Raw genomic sequence first — 20,625 nt, 5'->3', positions numbered from 1 at the left:
AACGCAATGAACCTGACAACACTCCAACACCCACCGAGGACTCACAGAAAACAGATATTGTCCTTCTGATAGACTCAAATGGGAAATTCATAGACGAAAAAAAGCTCTTCCCCAAACAAAGGGTGTCCAAACTCTGGTGCCCCAACACGCACAGTGCCCTCAGACTACTGAACGAGGACAACCTAGGATCACCAAGCCACATTATAATCCACACTGGCACAAACGACCTGAGAGCACAACAAGAAAGAGTGGCCACAGCACTGGAAAGGGTAATCGAAAAAGCTACAACCACCTTCCCAAATGCCAAAGTCACCATCTCGACACTGCTACCACGGAAAGACTTCCACCCAGACACAATTCAACAAATAAACGCAAATCTCTCTAGAACTTGTGCACTCAAACCTCAAGTGCACCTGGCACATCATCCCACCTTGGACCTCACATGCCTCTATGACCATGTACACCTGTACAGAGCGTCTGTCCCCATCTTTGCAAAGAAATTAAAAGATGTTGCTCTAAACCGCAACACAAACAACCCCCCTAGAAGCAACAGAGCAAGGCAGTCCCTACCCAGACCATGGATGAACCACACCACACCTTCAAAAAACAGCCAGAGACTGGGCCACCCTCCTTGCCAAAACAACAGCCAACAGACCAGAGCACCACCCCTGCTGCCTACACCCCCCACCCGGCATATGCAACAGAACTCCAGCAGCCTAAGCTATGCCCAGACAGTGAGCAGAAACTCCACACCGACATCTGCACAAGCTCCAACAGCCGAGCTAAAAGACATCCATCAGATGCTGAACCTGATCTGCTCACACCTACTGTATTAAGACAAAATCCGCAATAAACAAATAAATAACTTATGGATAACAAATCATTTACAATATCATGTTGGAATATTCAAGGCCTGAGGTCATCTGCTTTTGGACTGAAAAGCAAAAACATAGACTTCAGCTCTGAAACAAAAAACTCAGACATCCTCATCCTACAGGAGACATGGAGTAGAGGAGACGGACCCACTGGTCGCCCTACAAACTACAGAGAATTCATCATTCCATCCGTCAAACTGCCTGGTGTCACCCAGGGAAGAGACTCAGGCGGAATGCTGATCTGGTATAAGTCCGAATACGCCCACTCAATAAAAATGACTAAAACTGGCCAGTTTTACACATGGATAGAAATCAACAAGACCATCACTTCAACAGATAAGAATATCTTCCTGTGTGCAACCTACATCCCTCCAGCAGAGTCACCCTACTTCAATGAGGACAGTTTCACGATCCTGGAAGAGGAGATCAACTACTTTCAGTCACAGGGCAAAGTTCTGATCTGCGGTGACCTAAATGCCAGGACAGGTGAAGAATCAGACTCGGTTCACTCCAAGGGAGACAAACACATTCCAGGAGGAGATGTCCTTTCCATACCTACACACACAAAAAGACTGAACTACGATAAAACAACAAACAAAAATGGATTAAGACTTCTCCATCTTTGTCGCACACTGGGTCTGTACATGGTCAATGGACGACTACGAGGAGATTCATACGGTAGGTACACCTATAGTTCTAAGCTGGGTAACAGTACGGTAGACTATTTCATCACGGATCTGAATCCTAACTCCCTCAGAGCGTTCACAGTTAGCCCACCATCACCATTGTCAGATCACAGTAAAATCACTCTCTACCTCAATAGATCCGAACCTAACACAGAGGCATCAAAACAAACTCACCTCCATACCCTAAAACAAACTTTCAGGTGGAAACAAAATTGCGAAGATACATACAAAAGCATAACTCGTGAACCAAAAATTCAAATCCTACTGAATAAATTCCTCGATACCCCATTTCCACACAATTATGAAGGTGTAAATTTAGCAGTAGACAGGATTAACCAAATTTTTACAATATCTGCAACGCTATCTGACCTAAAACCCACTAACACAAAATCAAACAAAAAGCCTGTAAATGAGAAATGGTTTGATAAGGAGTGTAAAAACCTTAGAAAAGAAGTAAGAATTCTATCAAATCAGAAACACAGAGATGCTGACAATGTAAACACTCGCCAACTCTACCATGAAAAAGTTAAACAATATAAGGAAACACTAAGGAAGAAAAAGAAACAAGATACACAAAACCAGATAAAAGCAATTGAACAATCTCTAGAAACAAATCGCTTCTGGGAACATTGGAACACACTTAACAAACCCCACCATGAAGATCTTCCCATTCAGAACGGAGACGTATGGATAAAGCACTTCTCAAACCTCTTTAGTAAAATAACCAAGAACCATGAACAAACTAACCTACACAACAAACTATGCACTCTGGAGTCAACAATTAAAGATTACCAAAACCCTTTAGACTATCCAATTACACTCGCTGAGCTAGAACAAAATATACCAAAACTTAAATCCCAAAAAGCAAGTGGTATCGACGGTATCCTAAACGAGATGATTAAACACGCAGACCAAAAACTTACACTCGCCATCCTCAAACTGTTTAATATCATCTTTAGTACAGGTATATTTCCCACAGTCTGGAACCAAGGTCTCATAACTCCAATCCATAAAAGTGGAGACAAATTCGACCCTAATAATTACCGCGGAATATGTGTAAACAGCAACCTAGGTAAACTCCTCTGTAACATTCTTAACAGCAGACTTCTCCAATATCTAAACAACCAAAACATCCTGAGAAAATGCCAAATTGGTTTTCAACCCAAATACCGCACATCCGATCATATATACACTCTTCGTACCTTAATTGACAAAGAAACGAACCAAAATAAAAGAAAGCTCTACTCATGCTTTGTCGACTTCAAAAAAGCTTTTGACTCAATCTGGCATGAGGGACTTTTTCTTCAGTTGATTCAATGCGGCATCGGAGGAAAAACCTACGACATCATCAAATCAATGTACACCAATAACACAGTTGCAGTTAAAATTGGCAACAAGCACACAGACTTTCTCTCCCAGAGTCGTGGAGTGAGACAGGGCTGTAGTCTAAGTCCTACACTATTTAACATTTACATCAATGAATTAGCTGGAGCTCTAGAACAGTCACCAGCACCCGGCCCGACCTTACAAGACACCGAAGTGAAATGTCTCCTGTTTGCAGACGATCTGGTGCTGCTGTCACCCACAAAAGAGGGTCTACAGCAACATCTGGACACCCTGCACACTTTCTGCCAAACATGGGCCCTATCGGTTAACCTTAAGAAGACTCGAGTCATGATATTCCAAAAAAAGCCCAGTAGCCAAAATCAACATCACCGTTTCAAACTAAACAACGTGCCCCTAGAACACACCAAGAACTACACATATCTTGGTATAAACATTAGTAACACCGGAAACTTAAACAAGGCTGTGAATGACCTGAGAGACAAGGCACGAAGAGCCTTTTACGCCATCAAAAAGAATATCAAAATTGACATCCCAACCGTAATCTGGTTGAAAATAATACAATCAATTATAGAACCAATCGCGCTGTATGGAAGTGAGGTTTGGGGTCCTCTCGCCAACCAAGAGTTCACCAGATGGGACAAACACCCAATAGAGATTCTGCAAACAGAAATGTGTAAAAACATTTTACGGGTACAGAGAAAAACTCCAAACAATGCTTGCAGAGCAGAATTAGGACTGTATCCTCTAATCATTAAAATACAAAAAAGAGCTTTAAAATTCTACACACACCTTAAGAACAGCGACACAGACACACTCCATCACAAAGCCTTAAGCCATCAAGAGCTGAGCCCAGAGAGAAACCCCTTCATCCAACTGATCTCACAACTAACTCTACAACCCCAAACATGCCCAAGTCAACCCCAAACCCCAGCCAGACTAAACCAAATGATGAAAAGACAAAAAGAGAAATATCTCCAACACTGGACAGAAGCAACAGCTCAGCAAAGTAAACTGGAATGCTATCTGTCACTAAAGAGAGAATATAAAGTGTCAGAATACCTCACAAGCGTATCAGACCCTAAACTAAGAAAAGTGTTGAGCATGTACAGACTCAGTGATCACCAGCTCACTGTAGAGACGGGCAGATACAGACACACATGGACACCGAGAGAAGAGCGACTGTGTCCACACTGCACACACAATCAAGTGGAAACAGAGCTGCACTTTCTCCTCTCCTGTCCCAACTACACACACATCAGAGAAACATTCTTCCCCCAGTTTACAAACTTACACAAAGACTTTGACCAGTTTCAACAAAAGGACAAGATCTCATACATACTGGGAGAAAAGTCAAGAAGCTCAAACCTGGCTGCAAGATATGTCAAGTCCTGCCACGACCAAAGAACAAGCAGCACAACACAACACAACACTGACAGGACAACACACACAAACTGACACTGTCACCCTTATTGAGAACTTTAATTAAAACTGTTTTTCTGTTTATATTGAGATGTGTATATATATAGATTTTTACTTATAGACTTTTAATTTTATTCTATTTTATTTTTGATCTTAATCTGTATTTCTGCATGTTTATATTTAATCTTGTGCTTTGGCAATGTAAATTTTCTTTTATCATGCCAATAAAGCTCCTTTGAATCTTGAATCTTGAGAGAGAGAGACAGAGAGAGAGACAGAGAGAGAGAGAGAGAGAGAGAGAGAGAGAGAGAGAGAGAGAGAGAGAGAGAGAGAGAGAGAGAGAGAGAGAGAGACAGAGAGAGAGACAGAGAGAGACAGAGAAGCTCAAACCTGGCTGCAAGATATGTCAAGTCCTGCCACGACCAAAGAACAAGCAGCACAACACAACACAACACTGACAGGACAACACACACAAACTGACACTGTCACCCTTATTGAGAACTTTAATTAAAACTGTTTTTCTGTTTATATTGAGATGTGTATATATATAGATTTTTACTTATAGACTTTTAATTTTATTCTATTTTATTTTTGATCTTAATCTGTATTTCTGCATGTTTATATTTAATCTTGTGCTTTGGCAATGTAAATTTTCTTTTATCATGCCAATAAAGCTCCTTTGAATCTTGAATCTTGAATCTTGAGAGCTCAAGAAGCTCAAACCTGCTGCAAGATATGTCAAGTCCTGCCACGACCAAAGAACAAGCAGCACAACACAACACAACACTGACAGGACAACACACACAAACTGACACTATCACCCTCATTGAGAACTTTAATTAAAAATGTTTTTCTGTTTATATTGAGATGTATATATATATAGATTTTTACTTATAGACTTTTAATTTTATTCTATCTTATTTTTGATCTTAATCTGTATTTCTGCATGTTTATATTTAATCTTGTGCTTTGGCAATGTAAATTTTCTTTTATCATGCCAATAAAGCTCCTTTGAATCTTGAATCTTGAATCAGAGAGAGAGACAGAGAGAGAGACAGAGAGAGAGACAGAGAGAGAGACAGAGAGACAGAGAGAGAGACAGAGAGAGAGACAGAGAGAGAGACAGAGAGAGAGACAGAGAGAGAGAGAGAGAGAGACAGAGAGAGAGAGAGAGAGAGAGAGACAGAGAGAGAGACAGAGAGACAGAGAGAGAGACAGAGAGAGAGACAGAGAGAGAGAGACAGAGAGAGAGAGAGAGAGAGAGAGAGAGAGAGACAGAGAGAGAGACAGAGAGACAGAGAGAGACAGAGAGAGAGAGAGAGAGAGAGAGAGAGAGAGAGAGAGAGAGAGAGAGAGACAGAGACAGAGAGAGAGACAGAGAGAGAGACAGAGAGAGAGACAGAGAGAGAGACAGAGAGAGAGAGAGAGAGAGACAGAGAGAGAGAGAGAGAGAGAGACAGAGAGAGAGACAGAGAGACAGAGAGAGAGACAGAGAGAGAGACAGAGAGAGAGACAGAGAGAGAGACAGAGAGAGAGACAGAGAGAGAGAGAGAGAGAGACAGAGAGAGAGAGAGAGAGAGAGAGAGAGAGAGACAGAGAGAGAGAGAGAGAGAGAGAGAGAGAGACAGAGAGAGAGACAGAGAGAGAGAGAGAGAGAGAGAGAGAGAGAGAGAGAGAGAGAGAGAGAGAGAGAGAGAGACAGAGAGACAGAGAGAGAGAGAGAGACAGAGAGAGAGACAGAGAGAGAGACAGAGAGAGAGACAGAAGCTCAAGAAGCTCAAACCTGGCTGCAAGATATGTCAAGTCCTGCCACGACCAAAGAACAACCAGCACAACACAACACAACACTGACAGGACAACACACACAAACTGACACTGTCACCCTTATTGAGAACTTTAATTAAAACTCTTTTTCTGTTTATATTGAGATGTATATATATATAGATTTTTACTTATAGACTTTTAATTTTATTCTATCTTATTTTTAGTGGTGGGCCGTTAACGCCGTTGACGCAGTGAGACTATTATCGCGCGTTAAAAAAAATGTCGCCGTTAATCTATTCTCAAAAAACACTTTCTCTCAACAGGTAGTGGTCTAGCTTTAGTTGAAACCAGTAACTTTGTATTGAGATCTAATGTATTATGGCTCCTGTATGACACATCTCTTGTTGCTCTCTAACTCTTTGTAAGTTGCTTTGGATAAAAGCGTCTGCTAAATGACTAAATGTAAATGTACTATAGGAGCTCTTCCAGTCTCAAGTACCACCTAAACGCAAATCATCCCTTAGCTAATGCGGAAGTAAACACAAGTTCATCTTATTGAACATAATTTAATTTTCATCACCAATTATCATAGTAGAACAGCTTTCTCAAGCAGTTTGTGATGTATTTTGGAAACAGGAGATGAGCCCCTGGTCTAATGCGCCACCTGGCTTGAGAAACCCGTTCTCAAAGACTTACTTTTAGTCATTATTTGGGTAGCACACATATTCTGAATGCCTTCGGCAGAATTCAAATGAGCCATTTTAATCTAGATTAATCTAGATTAAAAAAATTAATCTATGCCCACCACTACTTATTTTTTATCTTAATCTGTATTTCTGCATGTTTATATTTAATCTTGTGCTTTGGCAATGTAAATTTTCTTTTATCATGCCAATAAAGCTCCTTTGAATCTTGAATATTGAGAGAGAGAGACAGAGACAGACAGACAGAGATAGAGAGAGACAGAGAGACAGAGAGAGACAGAGAGAGAGAGAGAGAGAGACAGAGAGAGACAGAGAGAGAGAGACAGAGAGAGAGAGACAGAGAGAGACAGAGACAGAGACAGAGAGAGAGAGAGAGAGAGAGAGAGAGAGAGAGAGAGAGAGAGAGAGAGACAGAGAGAGAGACAGAGAGAGAAAGAGAGACAGAGAGACAGAGAGAGAGAGACAGAGAGAGACAGAGAGAGAGAGAGACAGAGAGAGAGAGAGAGAGAGAGAGAGAGACAGAGAGAGAGAGACAGAGACAGAGAGAGACAGAGAGAGAGACAGAGACAGAGAGAGAGACAGAGAGACAGAGAGAGAGACAGAGAGACAGAGAGAGAGACAGAGAGAGACAGAGAGAGAGACAGAGAGAGACAGAGAGAGAGAGAGACAGAGAGAGAGACAGAGAGACAGAGAGAGAGACAGAGAGAGACAGAGAGAGAGACAGAGAGAGAGAGAGAGAGAGAGAGAGAGAGAGAGAGACAGAGAGAGACAGAGAGAGAGAGAGACAGAGAGAGAGACAGAGAGAGAGACAGAGAGAGACAGAGAGAGAGACAGAGAGAGAGAGAGAGACAGAGAGAGAGACAGAGAGAGACAGAGAGACAGAGACAGAGAGAGACAGAGACAGAGACAGAGAGAGAGAGAGAGAGAGAGAGAGAGAGAGAGAGAGAGAGACAGAGAGAGAGACAGAGAGAGAGACAGAGAGAGAAAGAGAGACAGAGAGACAGAGAGAGAGAGAGACAGAGAGAGACAGAGAGAGAGAGAGAGAGACAGAGAGAGAGAGAGAGAGAGAGAGAGACAGAGAGAGAGAGAGAGAGAGAGACAGAGACAGAGAGAGACAGAGAGAGAGACAGAGAGAGAGACAGAGAGAGAGACAGAGAGACAGAGAGAGAGACAGAGAGAGAGACAGAGAGAGACAGAGAGAGAGACAGAGAGAGACAGAGAGAGAGAGAGAGAGAGAGACAGAGAGAGAGAGAGACAGAGAGAGAGAGAGACAGAGAGAATTGAATTTTAAATACACCTTTATTTTAAACAATAAGGTGTTCACAATAAAATTACAAACTCACCAAACAAAAACAAATATAATATATACTATTCATATTAAAATTACAAACATTTTAAAAGGCAAGCATTAAATCATCATCATCATCTACAGTGCAAAGGACCTCATTTATCCCCCAAATGTACATAAAAGATTCTACACAATTTACCATCTTATAATAAGCATGTTCTATTCTAAGCCGGGCCGCCACCAAGCCTTTGAAAATCCTCAACACATCCAGAGAACCCTGTCCTAACAACTTATTTTTTCTGGATTTCCATATAGCAAGTTTTGCTGTACCAGACAAAAAATTAAGTAAACTCAACTGACTTTTCTTTTTTCCTGTATACCTTGGACCATATATAAACATTTCATAAGAGAAATCTTCACCAATTTCAATGAACAATTGAGATAAAAATGAAAACAAATCGCTTAGCCGAGCACACTGTACAAATAGATGAAACACCGTTTCAACATCTTTACAGAAGGGACAACCCACCCCTACAGAGGGATCAATGTGCACCACATATCTGTTTGTGGCTATCGCCCCATGAACGATCCTCCACTGAAGGTCGCCCGTTCTTTTGTCAATGGGGCGTTTATATAAGGACCGCCAGCAGCCTCTAGGGGAGGAAAGAGTTCCAAAAAAATCTGTCCATTTATTTGAAGCAATTCCATGCAAGCGACCAGCATTGGATGCCTTCACACAGGAGATATAGAGGGCTTTTTTTCCAACTTCCTCAAAAACTCCAAGCTGAGGGGTTTCAAAAGACAAAAGACAATTCTCATCATCTTGCCATTCTCCCACTGCAATGGTCACATTCAGAGAAGGGAAAACATAAGGAACCCCCTTTCTCCATTGATCAGTTGCTATAGAGTCATTTGTAAAAATCTTATGGTCCGCATGCAAAGACTTTAAAATTTCCGTTGTAGCTTGTTTCAGCAGCCTCAGAGATCTCACTCCAGTCCTTTCACTCAATTCCTCTAAGCTCTTGGTCAAAATATGTCCCAGCTTTGTGCATCCCGCAGCAGTGAAACATGCACGCAAACTGGGTCCGGACACAAGTCCTGACGGTAAAAAGTCATTTAGGAAAAGTGGCTCTTCAAAAAGCCATAATCCAGCCTGTGTGTTTGGTGTACGTGAAATGGTAAACACCTTCCATGCCTCCAGAACTGACTTATAAAAAACAGTCAAATTCACACGGTCCTCATTCTGGAGCTCCATTAAGAACAGATGTTTGTCCAGTCCCATGCCTCTGACCCGCCTGAGAAGAGCAGAAGCTGTTTTTAACCATGAAGCATCTGTGTGATACAGCAGTCTCTGAGCGGCTTGTAACCGGAATGCCATAATTCTGGATCTGATGTCGATCAACCCTTGGCCTCCCTCATGAACCGGAAGGTATAAAGCAGCAGCACGAATCCAGTGTTGTCCAGACCAAAAAAAATTCACAAGTTGCCTTTGAATTTCCTCAATAAGTCCAACAGGTGGCTGTAACACCGTTATTTTATGCCACAGAGTAGAAGCAACCAAATTATTGGTCACTAAAACCCTTCCCCTATAGGACAACTGCGGTAGCAACCATTTCCATTTAGACAATTTAGTGCACACTTTCTCCACTAGCCCCTCCCAATTTTTCTTTTGATAATCATTTGACCCCAAAAAAATTCCCAATAATTTAAGTCCCTCTCTGCCCCACTTTAGGTCTCCAGGTAACTTTGGGAGACTCTCGAACTCCCCTTTACCAGCCCAAAAAGCTTCACTTTTTGCCCAGTTCATTTTAGCTGATGAAGCTTTCTCGTAAAGATTGAGTACCTCAGATAGACAGTTAATATCTTCAACATTATTTACAAAAACTGTAATATCATCAGCATAGGCAGAGAGATGCATTCTTGAGTCTAAAAAAAAACCAGGTACATTAAAACCTGATAGTCTTTCTCGAAGTCTAAAAAGCAGCGGCTCAATTGCTAAACTGTATAGTTGACCAGACAATGGACAGCCTTGCCTAATACCCCTTAAAATAGGAATTGGCCGACTCAATGTGCCCCCTATCTTCACCATACATGATGCCCCATTATATAACAACTGTATCAAATTTAAAAATGTTTCGCCAAAACCAAAAACCTTCAATACATTAAAAAGATATTTGTGATCCACACGATCAAAAGCCTTTTCTTGATCCAATGCAATTAACCCAACATTCACATTGAAATCATTACAAATATCCACAATGTCTCGCACTAAAAACAAATTATCCATAATGGACCGTTTTGGAATGCAATATGACTGATCCTTGTTTACAATCAAACCCAAAAAATGTTTTAATCTATTTGCCAGACATTTTGAGAGTATTTTATATTCTGTTGTAAGAAGGGCAACAGGACGCCAGTTCTTTAAAAGGGCTAAATCACCCTTTTTGGGTAACAATGATAAGACCGCATATTGACAGGAAGTTGGTAAAACACCTTCTCTTATTGATTCACATAAAACATCAAAATAATCATGTCCAATGCTGTTCCAAAAACTTTTATAAAAGTCTGCTGGCAGTCCATCTATTCCAGGGGATCGTCCTGAATTAAGTTGTCCCACAGCAGCAGTAACTTCCTCAAAAGTTATACCAGCCTCCAAGACAGTTTTAGAGCCAGAGTCCAGCTGAGGAAGACCCTGAAGAAGCTGTGTCATACAGTCACTATTTTCACAGTTTTCTGCAGCATAAAGGCTTGAATAGAAATCCACAGCATGGGTTCTCATTTCTACAGTCTTTGACGTTATCCTCCCATCAGGGAGTTTAAGACATGGCATTTGTTTTTCTTGAGCCGCTTTATATTCCAGATTAAAGAAGAAAGAAGTTGGGGCATCCATTTCTGCTAAAGACATGAAACGGGACCTTATCAAGGCTCCTTTAACTTTCTCATTTAAGACTAGACCAAGCTCTCTCTTTTTTGTTTGCAAATCGTTGTACAATATCGAATTGTGTGCATCAACCAACTGCAATTCCATTAAATTAATTTGCATTTCAAGTGTTTCAATCACATTCTTTATTCTACTACTACAGTTGGCTGTATACTGCTGACAGAAATGTTTTATTTGAGTCTTGCCTACATCCCACCACTGTTTCAAGTTTTCAAAAGAACTCTTTTCCTTCTTCCAATCATCCCAAAATAAAACAAAATTTTCACAAAACGCAGCATCCTGCAGCAATTTTACATTAAAATGCCAATAAACAGACTTTGTCCTTGTATTTGACATGTTCATTGTCATAATAATTAAATGATGATCAGAAAAACCCACAGGACAAATGCAACACTCAATTACTCTATTGTTAATAGATTTTGACACATAGAATCGATCTAGTCGGGCAGCACTAACTCGATTATTAAAAACCCTAATCCATGTATACTGTCTATCGTTAGGGTGTTTAATTCTCCACATATCCAAGAGCTGGAAATCTTTAATGAGTTTTGACAAAGCACTTGAGGACTGTATATGAGGTTCCTCAGTATTACGATCTATTGTAAAATTGACAGTGCAATTCCAATCTCCACCAATAACAACACATCCTTCACTAAAACACTTTCTAAGACTTTCACTAAGTATATCTAAAAAATGTATGCGCTCCTGTCCCACAGTTGGTGCATAAATATTTATAAAGAAAACAAGCATTTCTTGAACTTTAGCTTTAACCACCAACAATCGACCCTTCACTGGTTCCTCTATACTTATAATATCCGCCCTTATTTTTGAAGAAAAAAAGATGCCCACACCTCTACTTAAATTTGTACCATGACTGAGTATTTTATGTCCTTTCCACCACAAATTCCATTCAACTTCATTCATCAAGTCACTATGAGTTTCTTGGAGAAAGACTATATCAAGCTTTTTTTGCTCAATTATTTCATAGACTGTAGCACGCTTTACACTATCCCTCCCACCATTAATATTTAAAGAGCCTATCCTCAAAGCTTCCATAGACAAGATTAAGATGGGAAGTACAGAACAAAGCATGATAGAAAAGCAAAGAAAAGACACCGTGTAATACATGGTTTACAATTTTTTTGATTTACTCTTTCTCTTACTCATTGCTTTACTTTTTCTGATAGTGGTAAGAAGCTTTTTCAAACGAAAACGCTTCTTCTCACAAAGTTCAGCAACTCCAACAGTCTTCTGATAAAAAATAACAGAGTGAACAAACTTGTCTACATTAGTGAAGAAATCATTTATGTTGATTTGTTTACCATACGTTTCATCCAAAAAATCGTTAATTTCTTCCAGACTATACAACGAATCTTTATTGAAACCTCCCGAAAATACTGTCTGAGAAACATTAAATACACTTCCTTGTGAACTACCATCATTTTCACACATAGAAACTTGTGACTCAGTATCATCAGACTGATCCTCCTCCATTTCCTCATTATTCAAGACACTTGAAAACGATTCAATTCCATCACCTGCACTCTCCCCCGTTTCAATACCACTGGTACTAGCTACTTCTTTATTAACATCAGAAACTAGATCAGTTATGCTAATCCCCGGGGCTACAAAAGCTACAACATCCTCATTTCCAGTGTCAACAACCGGTAACACAGCATCTGAATGAACATCACTCACCTCAACAAGTGGAACAACCTCATCTCGGGCCGCATCAACGCCCTCGTCCTCTGATACTGCCGCATTTTCTGCTCCTGTTTTCTTATGTGGACACATAAGACGTTTGTGTCCGATGTCTCCGCACTCGAAACATCTTATGCTGCCAGTAGTTGCATACACCATATATAATCTTCCCTCGTGTTTCACACGAAAATTAATATCCAGTGTATTTTCGGGCGATTCCAGCACCATGTAAACGTACCGTCTAAAAGACGCAACGTGTTTCAGAGCCGGATGTTTACATCCAAGCGCAACAGTTTTAAAGGGACTAACAACTTTTCCAAAACGCGCTAACTCACGTTGCAAAACGTCATTGGATACGAAAGGCGGGATGTTTGAAATTGTTACCTTCGTTGTCGATGTATACATTGGAGAGAGTTGCACAAAAGCATCTTTGATAGTAAGACCATTTACTATCAAACGATTGACTAAATTTTGTTCCTTCAAAAAAACAACAACAGCCTGATTCATTCGTGACGCAGATACAATGTTCTCATGACCAATCTGATCGCCAACTGCAATTAACACATCCTCCACTGTAGCGTTATTTTCAGGAACACACCTGAAACCATTGCGGAGTGATAATGATGGCGTCTCATCAAGAGACGCCATCCTGCCACAAAATTACCAATTTATTTACTATTTGTTTTCTAAACCATGTATTTTCTGGAAAGAAAATAAAAAAAACTAAGTAGAAGGGAAAAAAACCCTAAGTTCTCACCACTCACACAGCAGCTCTCACCACCACCACCACTCTCACCAACTCCCAGCATGCAACAGTCAGAGAGAGACAGAGAGAGAGACAGAGAGAGAGACAGAGAGAGACAGAGAGAGAGACAGAGAGAGAGATTTTTTTTTTTGAGATTTGAAACCTCTTTATTTATACAAAAATAATTTCTTTACATGACACAAAAGAAAAGAAACAACAAATATAAGTACTAACTGTTGTTGTGGGGAGAAAACAAAAACAAACAAAAAAAAATCACCCCAGAACGACTCCAAAACATAAAGCATGCTCCACAACAGAGCACAACACATCCTTATAACACCATATGAGCATGAATTCTTCAACATTGTTTGTAGCATTATAAAAAGTAAAATCAAATTTCAATCTTACTTTCAGCATTCTAAGAAAGACATTGTTTAATTCGTGGTCCAAGGACCCCTCAATCTTACTCTTTCTACTAATGTAGATGGCCATTTTTGCTTGGCCAAAAATAAAATTGAATAACTGACATTTCAATCTAGAGTTCTGACTGTATTTAAATCCTAGAATAAACATCTCTCTAGAAAATGTTTCTCCAAACTCTAAGAACATCTGCTGTAACAATACAAATAGAGAGTTAAGTCTGCCACAATCCAAAAAACAATGAAACACTGTTTCCCTTTGTGAACAAAAAGGACATTCGTCACTTACATTTGGATTGATGACAGATACAAAAGCATTTACAGCTAAAATTCCATGCAGCACTCTCCATTGGAGATCTCCACATTTCTTTGTCAACGGTGGTTTGTATAATGCTCTCCACACAGGTCTGATCTCGTTGTCAAGCCCTAGATGAGCTCTCCAAGGAGTGTCAGGCCTACCACTTAGTTTATCCTTATTTATTATCTTGACAAACAGTTTGTACATATTTTTTCCACACATATCAACTAGTCTACTTGTAAGAGTTTCACTTAGCTCCAAAAGCTGACCAGAAAAGTTTTTTAGGTCAGGAACAAGAAACAATTCAGGAAATGGGTCATTATTATTGGGTTGACAGAGACCATTACAGTATTCATTTAAGCAAGAAAATTCAGAGTCTGTGAGTTCGCATTTCCAAATGTTTAGTATACTCTCTATGGTCCTGATGGACCTGACTCCAACCCGAGATGCCAGTTCTTCAGCATTGTTCAGATGAGGGCCACACAGATCAACAACCTGACCAAGACTAACAATTCCAGCTGAGTGAAAACGCTGTCGCACAAAAAGTCCTGCTATGAGTTCAACATTAAAACGTGTTCCCTGTACAACTGGCTCTTTCAACAACCATGACAGGGAATTTGAACTCGTCCTTTGTTTGTGGAACATCTGCCAGACAGTAAAAAGTCGCTGATAAAACTTTGGAAGATTACAAAGTTGTTTAGAGTTTAGGTTCATCAGAAACAAAGATTCCGTCAGACGCCATTTTCCACCTTGACTCAAAATAGACCGGGCTAAGGGCCTCCAAACAAGATCAGCAGGTCCAACAAGCAGTCTTTGGATGAACTGGAGTCGAAATGTAGCGCCCCTGCTGGGGATGTGAATAAGTCCCTGTCCTCCTTCCTCCTTCGGTAAAGACAGTATGCTCTGAGGGACCCAATGCAAACAGTCCCAGAAAAAATTGACCAGAACTGCCTGTATACTGGCTAGCAGCTGTGGCGGTGGATCCGTGCACATCAAACGATGCCACAACATAGAGGACACCAAGTTATTTATCACCAGGGTACGCCCCCTAAAGGACAGTTGAGGAAGAATCCATTTCCAGTTCTTTAAGCGTCCTTCCACTTTTTCTAAGATATTGTCCCAATTTTTGTACAAAAAACAGTCATCCCCGAGATAAACGCCAAGATATTTAAAACCACCCCTGCTCCAAGATAACCCACCTGGTAAAGAGATATTTTTAATTACTTCAGTACCAACAGCTATGGCTTCGCTTTTTTCCCAATTTACTTTTGCAGAAGATAAAACACCAAAATCGTTAATACATTTCACAAGGAGATTAATATCATTTTGACTTTTTACAAACACAACAACATCATCAGCATAGGCGGATAATTTAAAAACTGAATCACAACCAGGTATAGTTATTCCTGTAAGAATCATTCTTAAATTGTGTAGGAAAGGCTCGATGGCTAGGGAGTACAACATGCCTGATAGAGAGCATCCCTGCCTAATTCCCCTCTGAATCTTAAAAGGAGCACTCAAACCACCGTTGATCTTAAGTAGACTCTCAATGTCACTATACATGACCCTGATCATGGAAATAAAACTAGAGCTGAAACCAAACGTGTCTAGCACTTCCCACAAGTACTGATGTTCCACTCTGTCGAACGCCTTTTCTTGATCTATCGAAATCAGACCAATTTCACAGCCTAATGAGCTGGAGAGGTCCAAAACATCCCGAATTAAAAAAATGTTGTCGGTTATCTGCCTATCAGGTATACAATATGTCTGATCGACATAAACTACTTGCTCAATTACTTTTTTCAACCTCATGGCTAAAACCTTTGACAGCAGTTTGTAGTCAGAGCAAAGCAGGGCCACTGGCCGCCAGTTCTTAATCTCCTGTAGGTCTCCTTTCTTAGGAAGGAGGGTGAGGACTGCCCTCCTGCAACTCAGTGGTAAAAGTCCTTTCCTCAAGCTGTCCCTGAGAACAAGCAGCAAATCGTTGCCAATGACAGGCCAGAAAGCTTTATAAAAGTCCACAGGGATTCCATCCATGCCTGGAGCCCTGCCACTCTCCAAACTCTGTAAAGCAGTGTACAATTCATCTGCTGTAATCACGGCATCTAGCTCTGTGTTAGCCTCCTTGGAGACTTTTGGTAAACCCTCAAAGAAGGACTGTGCCACATCTGTTCTCTCACAATATTCTTTTTTAAAAAGTTTCTCGTAAAACGTTACCGCATATCCTCGTATCTCAGCAGACTCAAGCAATACCTGCTTGGTGTTAGATCGTAGAGAGTGCATAAGTCTTTTCTGTCCATTCTTACGTTCAAGGCCGAAGAAAAAGTGGGAAGGTGCATCCATTTTTGCAACATTGTTAAAACGGGAACGAATTAGGGCACCTTGAGCAGAAAAACCCAACAAGTTAGATAGAGCTGACTTTTTAGATTTGAGAGCTTCAAAATGTTCTCTTTCTCCTGTGAAGCCTGCCAACTCTTGCAGCTTCACTATTTCACTCTCCAGATCCTTCATAGACCTGGTCATGTCTCTTGTGACATTGAGAGTATACTGTAAGCATAACTGTTTTATCTTACTCTTCCCTATATCCCACCACTGTTGTAAAGAAGTATATTCAGATTTTGTTCTTGCATAACCATCCCAAAAAGCCTTAAAAGTATCTTTAAAAACAATGTCAGCAAGCAGGGCCACATTAAAATGCCAATAAGCACTGCTGCATTTCACATCCTTAATAAAGATAGAACATTGAACAAGAAAATGATCAGAAATGCCAACAGGATGTATTGAACAGCTTTTAAAAACATTACATTGATGTTTAAAACAATAAAACCTATCAAGTCTAGCTAAAGATAAAGAATTGTCTTTAACATGGGACCAGGTATATTGTCGCTGAGTGGGGTGAAAAAACCTCCACACATCACATAATTCATTTGATTCAATTAATTTAATTAAGCACTTCTTACTGGCACCATGTGGTTCCATATGGTTTCTATCAACAGTTGGATTTACAGTACAATTAAAATCCCCACCTATAACCAAATAACCTTCACCAGAACAGTTACTTATAACAGAGTTTAAAGCGTTTAAAAAGATGATCCTTTCACTACCCAGAGTTGGAGCATACACATTTAAGAAGGTTATTTTTACACTTTCAAACACGGCATCAATTTTAAACAAACGTCCCTTTATGATTTCCTCAGTAGCATAAGAGATCGGTAAAAAATCTCTAGAAAATAATACACCAACTCCACTGCTTCTGCTGCTTTTATGGCTGAGGACAACCTCCCCGTCCCATTCTTTTTTCCAATCTACTTCATTTTCAACTGTACTGTGTGTTTCTTGTAGGAAAACCACATTTAGTTTTCTAACTTTAAACAAATTGAAAAGAGAAGCCCTCTTTTCATCCTCTCTGGCACCATTGATGTTTAAAGAGCCTAGCTTTATATCACACATATTGAATAAAAAGCTGCATTTAAGCAAACCAGAGAGGTGAAAACAAAAGAAAAAGAGAAGGAAAAAGAGAGAAAACTTAGTCATCGTTAGATAATTTTCCTCTAATTTTTGCCAACATTTTTCTGAGACGGAAGACTTCTTGCTCAGTAAAAGACATCTCACCCGTGTTTTTCATTATCAGTTTAACTGAGTCTACGAACAACTTTAAATCTGGAAAGAAGTTCTCTACCTTAACCGCTCTCATGCCTTTTGTGAGCTGTAAAAATGCTTGAATTCTAGTACAAGAGTAAACACTCTCCACTTCCACCTGTGTGTCCTGACTTGTGTCATATTCACTCTCCTGTGTGTCTATACTGTCATCTAAATCAGACAGGATGTCCATTGGGATTATTTTCGTCATTTTCGTGACTTGTTCTGTACTTGCATTAAATTCCATTTCTTTTCTCTTAACTGCCACTTTGGTCAGATTGTTATCACTCATGACATTTTCCTCATTACACAACGCTGACTCAGCCACACTAACCGCAATTTGTCCTACCTTTAGATCGCTTGGTGTTTCCTGTTCGCGTTGTTCTTCTGCTACGACCTCCATCAAAACTACCTCCTCATTAATTACATCTTCGTTCTTTTTCTCTTGTGTGCTTTGTGAAGTTTTCTGTGATTTTTTTCTGTAAAGCTCCGCTAGTAGTTGCCGTCTCTACCGTATTAGCGTCTACCTGTCGCTCAGCTAATCTCTCCGGGCATGAACGAATCAGATGCCCTGCAGTTCCGCACCCGAAACATTTCATTGTCTCTGACGTAACATGCACGGTATAATCATAGCCATCTATTTTAAACTTCAAAACCAAGTTCAACTCTTCGTTGGTGTTTTTGAGAATCATGAACAATTGTCTTCTAAAAGACATGACATGTTTAAGATGGGGAGACTTACAGCTAAAAGGAACCATCTTTAGCGGAGACACTAGCTGTCCGTGCCTCGCCAGTTCCTTCTCTAAGACTTCGTTCTTTAAGAACGGGGGCACATTAGAAATCATGATCTTTTTTGCGGGATTTACTAAGGCCAATACCGGTATAAATGTACCTCGAATCACAATTCCATTCTCAATAAGCTCATTCACTTTGTCTACACTATCTAGAAAGATCACAACCGCACTATTCATTCTGGAAGCAGATTTTATACTTTCATATCCAACCAATTCTCCTACCGCAAGACTACACTCCTCAACTGAACACCCGTCCGGCGGAGACAGTTTGATCGCATGTCTACGAGTCAGCCTAAACAGGCTAAATTGTTCGCCGGCGGCCATTCAAACCGGCCTCGCCGGCACTGAGCCGCTGCTGCTCCACACACGCACACTAAACACCGTTTCTAACAAAAAAAAAAGCCTCTCACAAGAAATTAAGGAAATAATAATAGTAGGAAGGAAAAAAAGTAAAAAATATATAGAACTTTGAAAAGACTTTAGAGAAAAAACTCTCAAATTTGAACACGCTCCTAGCCACACTCACCACGCTCACTCCCAACACGCACTCGAGAGAGAGAGAGAGAGAGAGAGAGAGAGAGAGAGAGAGAGAGAGAGAGAGGAGACACCACCCTGCTCTCCTCCTCTGATCATTCCAGCTGTACGATCAATATCTGGCTTTCATCTTTAATCTAATGGTGATCATGAGATTCAGATTTAATACTCGACCATCAGCTAGCAGATGCATTCAAATCACATTCAGATCAAAAACAACAACACATGAGTCAGATGGAGAAATTAACCAATCAAAGACAAGAAAATCACATAATAATAATATGATAATATAAAATGTTGATAACGGCAGAATAGAACAAAAATAATGACAAACTCTCTTAAGTGTAATGAGAAAAAACAATCATACTGATCATGTTAACCTAAATATAATATAGAAAGTAAACAAATATATATTATTTAAATGGTAACGTTTAATAGATGTTGCTGTTTATTGTACGGCTTTTAATCTATACTAATTTTAATAACAAGCAGTGATTTCTTTATTGTAATACAACACGAGTAATTGATTTACGCGAAAGAGAAAATGAATGTTGGCTGAACTATAGAAACCGAGTAAAGCGCGCGCGTCATGACAGTTAAAACGAAACGTCCATGTTTCTCAGCGTAATAACAGCACATACAAACTTCACATGCTTTTATCACACTATACCACATGAACAAACAACATTTATATTAAAACAATATCGATAAAAACACATAAATCCCACAAGGTAAATATACCCACGTAACGTACCTTCTCCACGTTCTCCACATTGAAGTCCGCCGATGTGTTGGGATCCATCTCTGTGTTTAATATAACACACACCTCCTCCCTGAATCAGTCAACCTCTCTTCTCTTAAAAACGATTATAATCTAATATAAATATAATAATATTATTCCTGATGAATCACGGTTAAGAGAGTTCAATTCGGCCCGGCGCGCGATCAGGCCGGTGCGCGCGAGTTCCCGTCTCTCATTCTCGTATTACACACATGATAAAAGTATCTTTAATATCACTGAAGACCAATCGATACGAGCACACGTCACATTAATGTATGTGCATATGTCCACAGATGTGTGTGCGGGCCGGTCTGGATGATTCGGTGCGTGTCCTCCCTCAATCGCTCGTGTCTGACTGAAGCGACACATCGATCGGTCTGTGTTCAACTCTCTGCCTGTGTTAAAATCGATGATTCCCGCTCTGCATGTTAATCAATTGTTCCGCTGCGATTAATTTTTCAAATCGTGAGTCGCGTGGATAAAAAAGTGATTTATTTTGTGAAATCTGTGCAAGCGGGCTGCTTTAAAATAAAACCGACGACTTGACTTTGAGATGACGTTCGTTTTTATTCAGGCAAGATGTTGGCGCCCCTATAAGGGGTCCGTGGCGCTGCTGGGAAATGAAGTTTGTGATCAGCTACGTTCATGTGAGGTGTTACAGCGACACTTCGTGGTATTTTTGTATACAGC

The 20,625-nt window shown here is 40.2% G+C and overlaps 1 protein-coding gene across 2 annotated transcripts in view; it reads right to left on the bottom strand.

Annotated features, from left to right (window-relative positions):
- The window catches only part of ipo13b (importin 13b), a 46,949-nt gene extending 26,524 nt beyond the window's left edge, over positions 1-20,425 (bottom strand). Inside the window, exon 1 of one of the 2 annotated variants that reach the window (XR_008908706.1) lies at positions 19,909-20,425. Coding sequence is in view for 1 of the 2 variants with exons in the window: in XM_056765051.1 (XP_056621029.1) it covers positions 19,909-19,956 (48 nt within the window). In the remaining variant the exon portion in view is untranslated. The remainder of the gene's footprint in view (positions 1-19,908) is intronic. The other variant, XM_056765051.1, reaches the window with a different exon arrangement.
- Positions 20,426-20,625: the final 200 nt, after the last annotated feature.

This window comes from Triplophysa dalaica, chromosome 13, assembly GCF_015846415.1.
Source record: "Triplophysa dalaica isolate WHDGS20190420 chromosome 13, ASM1584641v1, whole genome shotgun sequence".
In the NCBI taxonomy this organism is placed as follows: Eukaryota; Metazoa; Chordata; class Actinopteri; order Cypriniformes; family Nemacheilidae; genus Triplophysa; species Triplophysa dalaica.
This window is presented reverse-complemented; position numbering and strand designations above follow the sequence as displayed.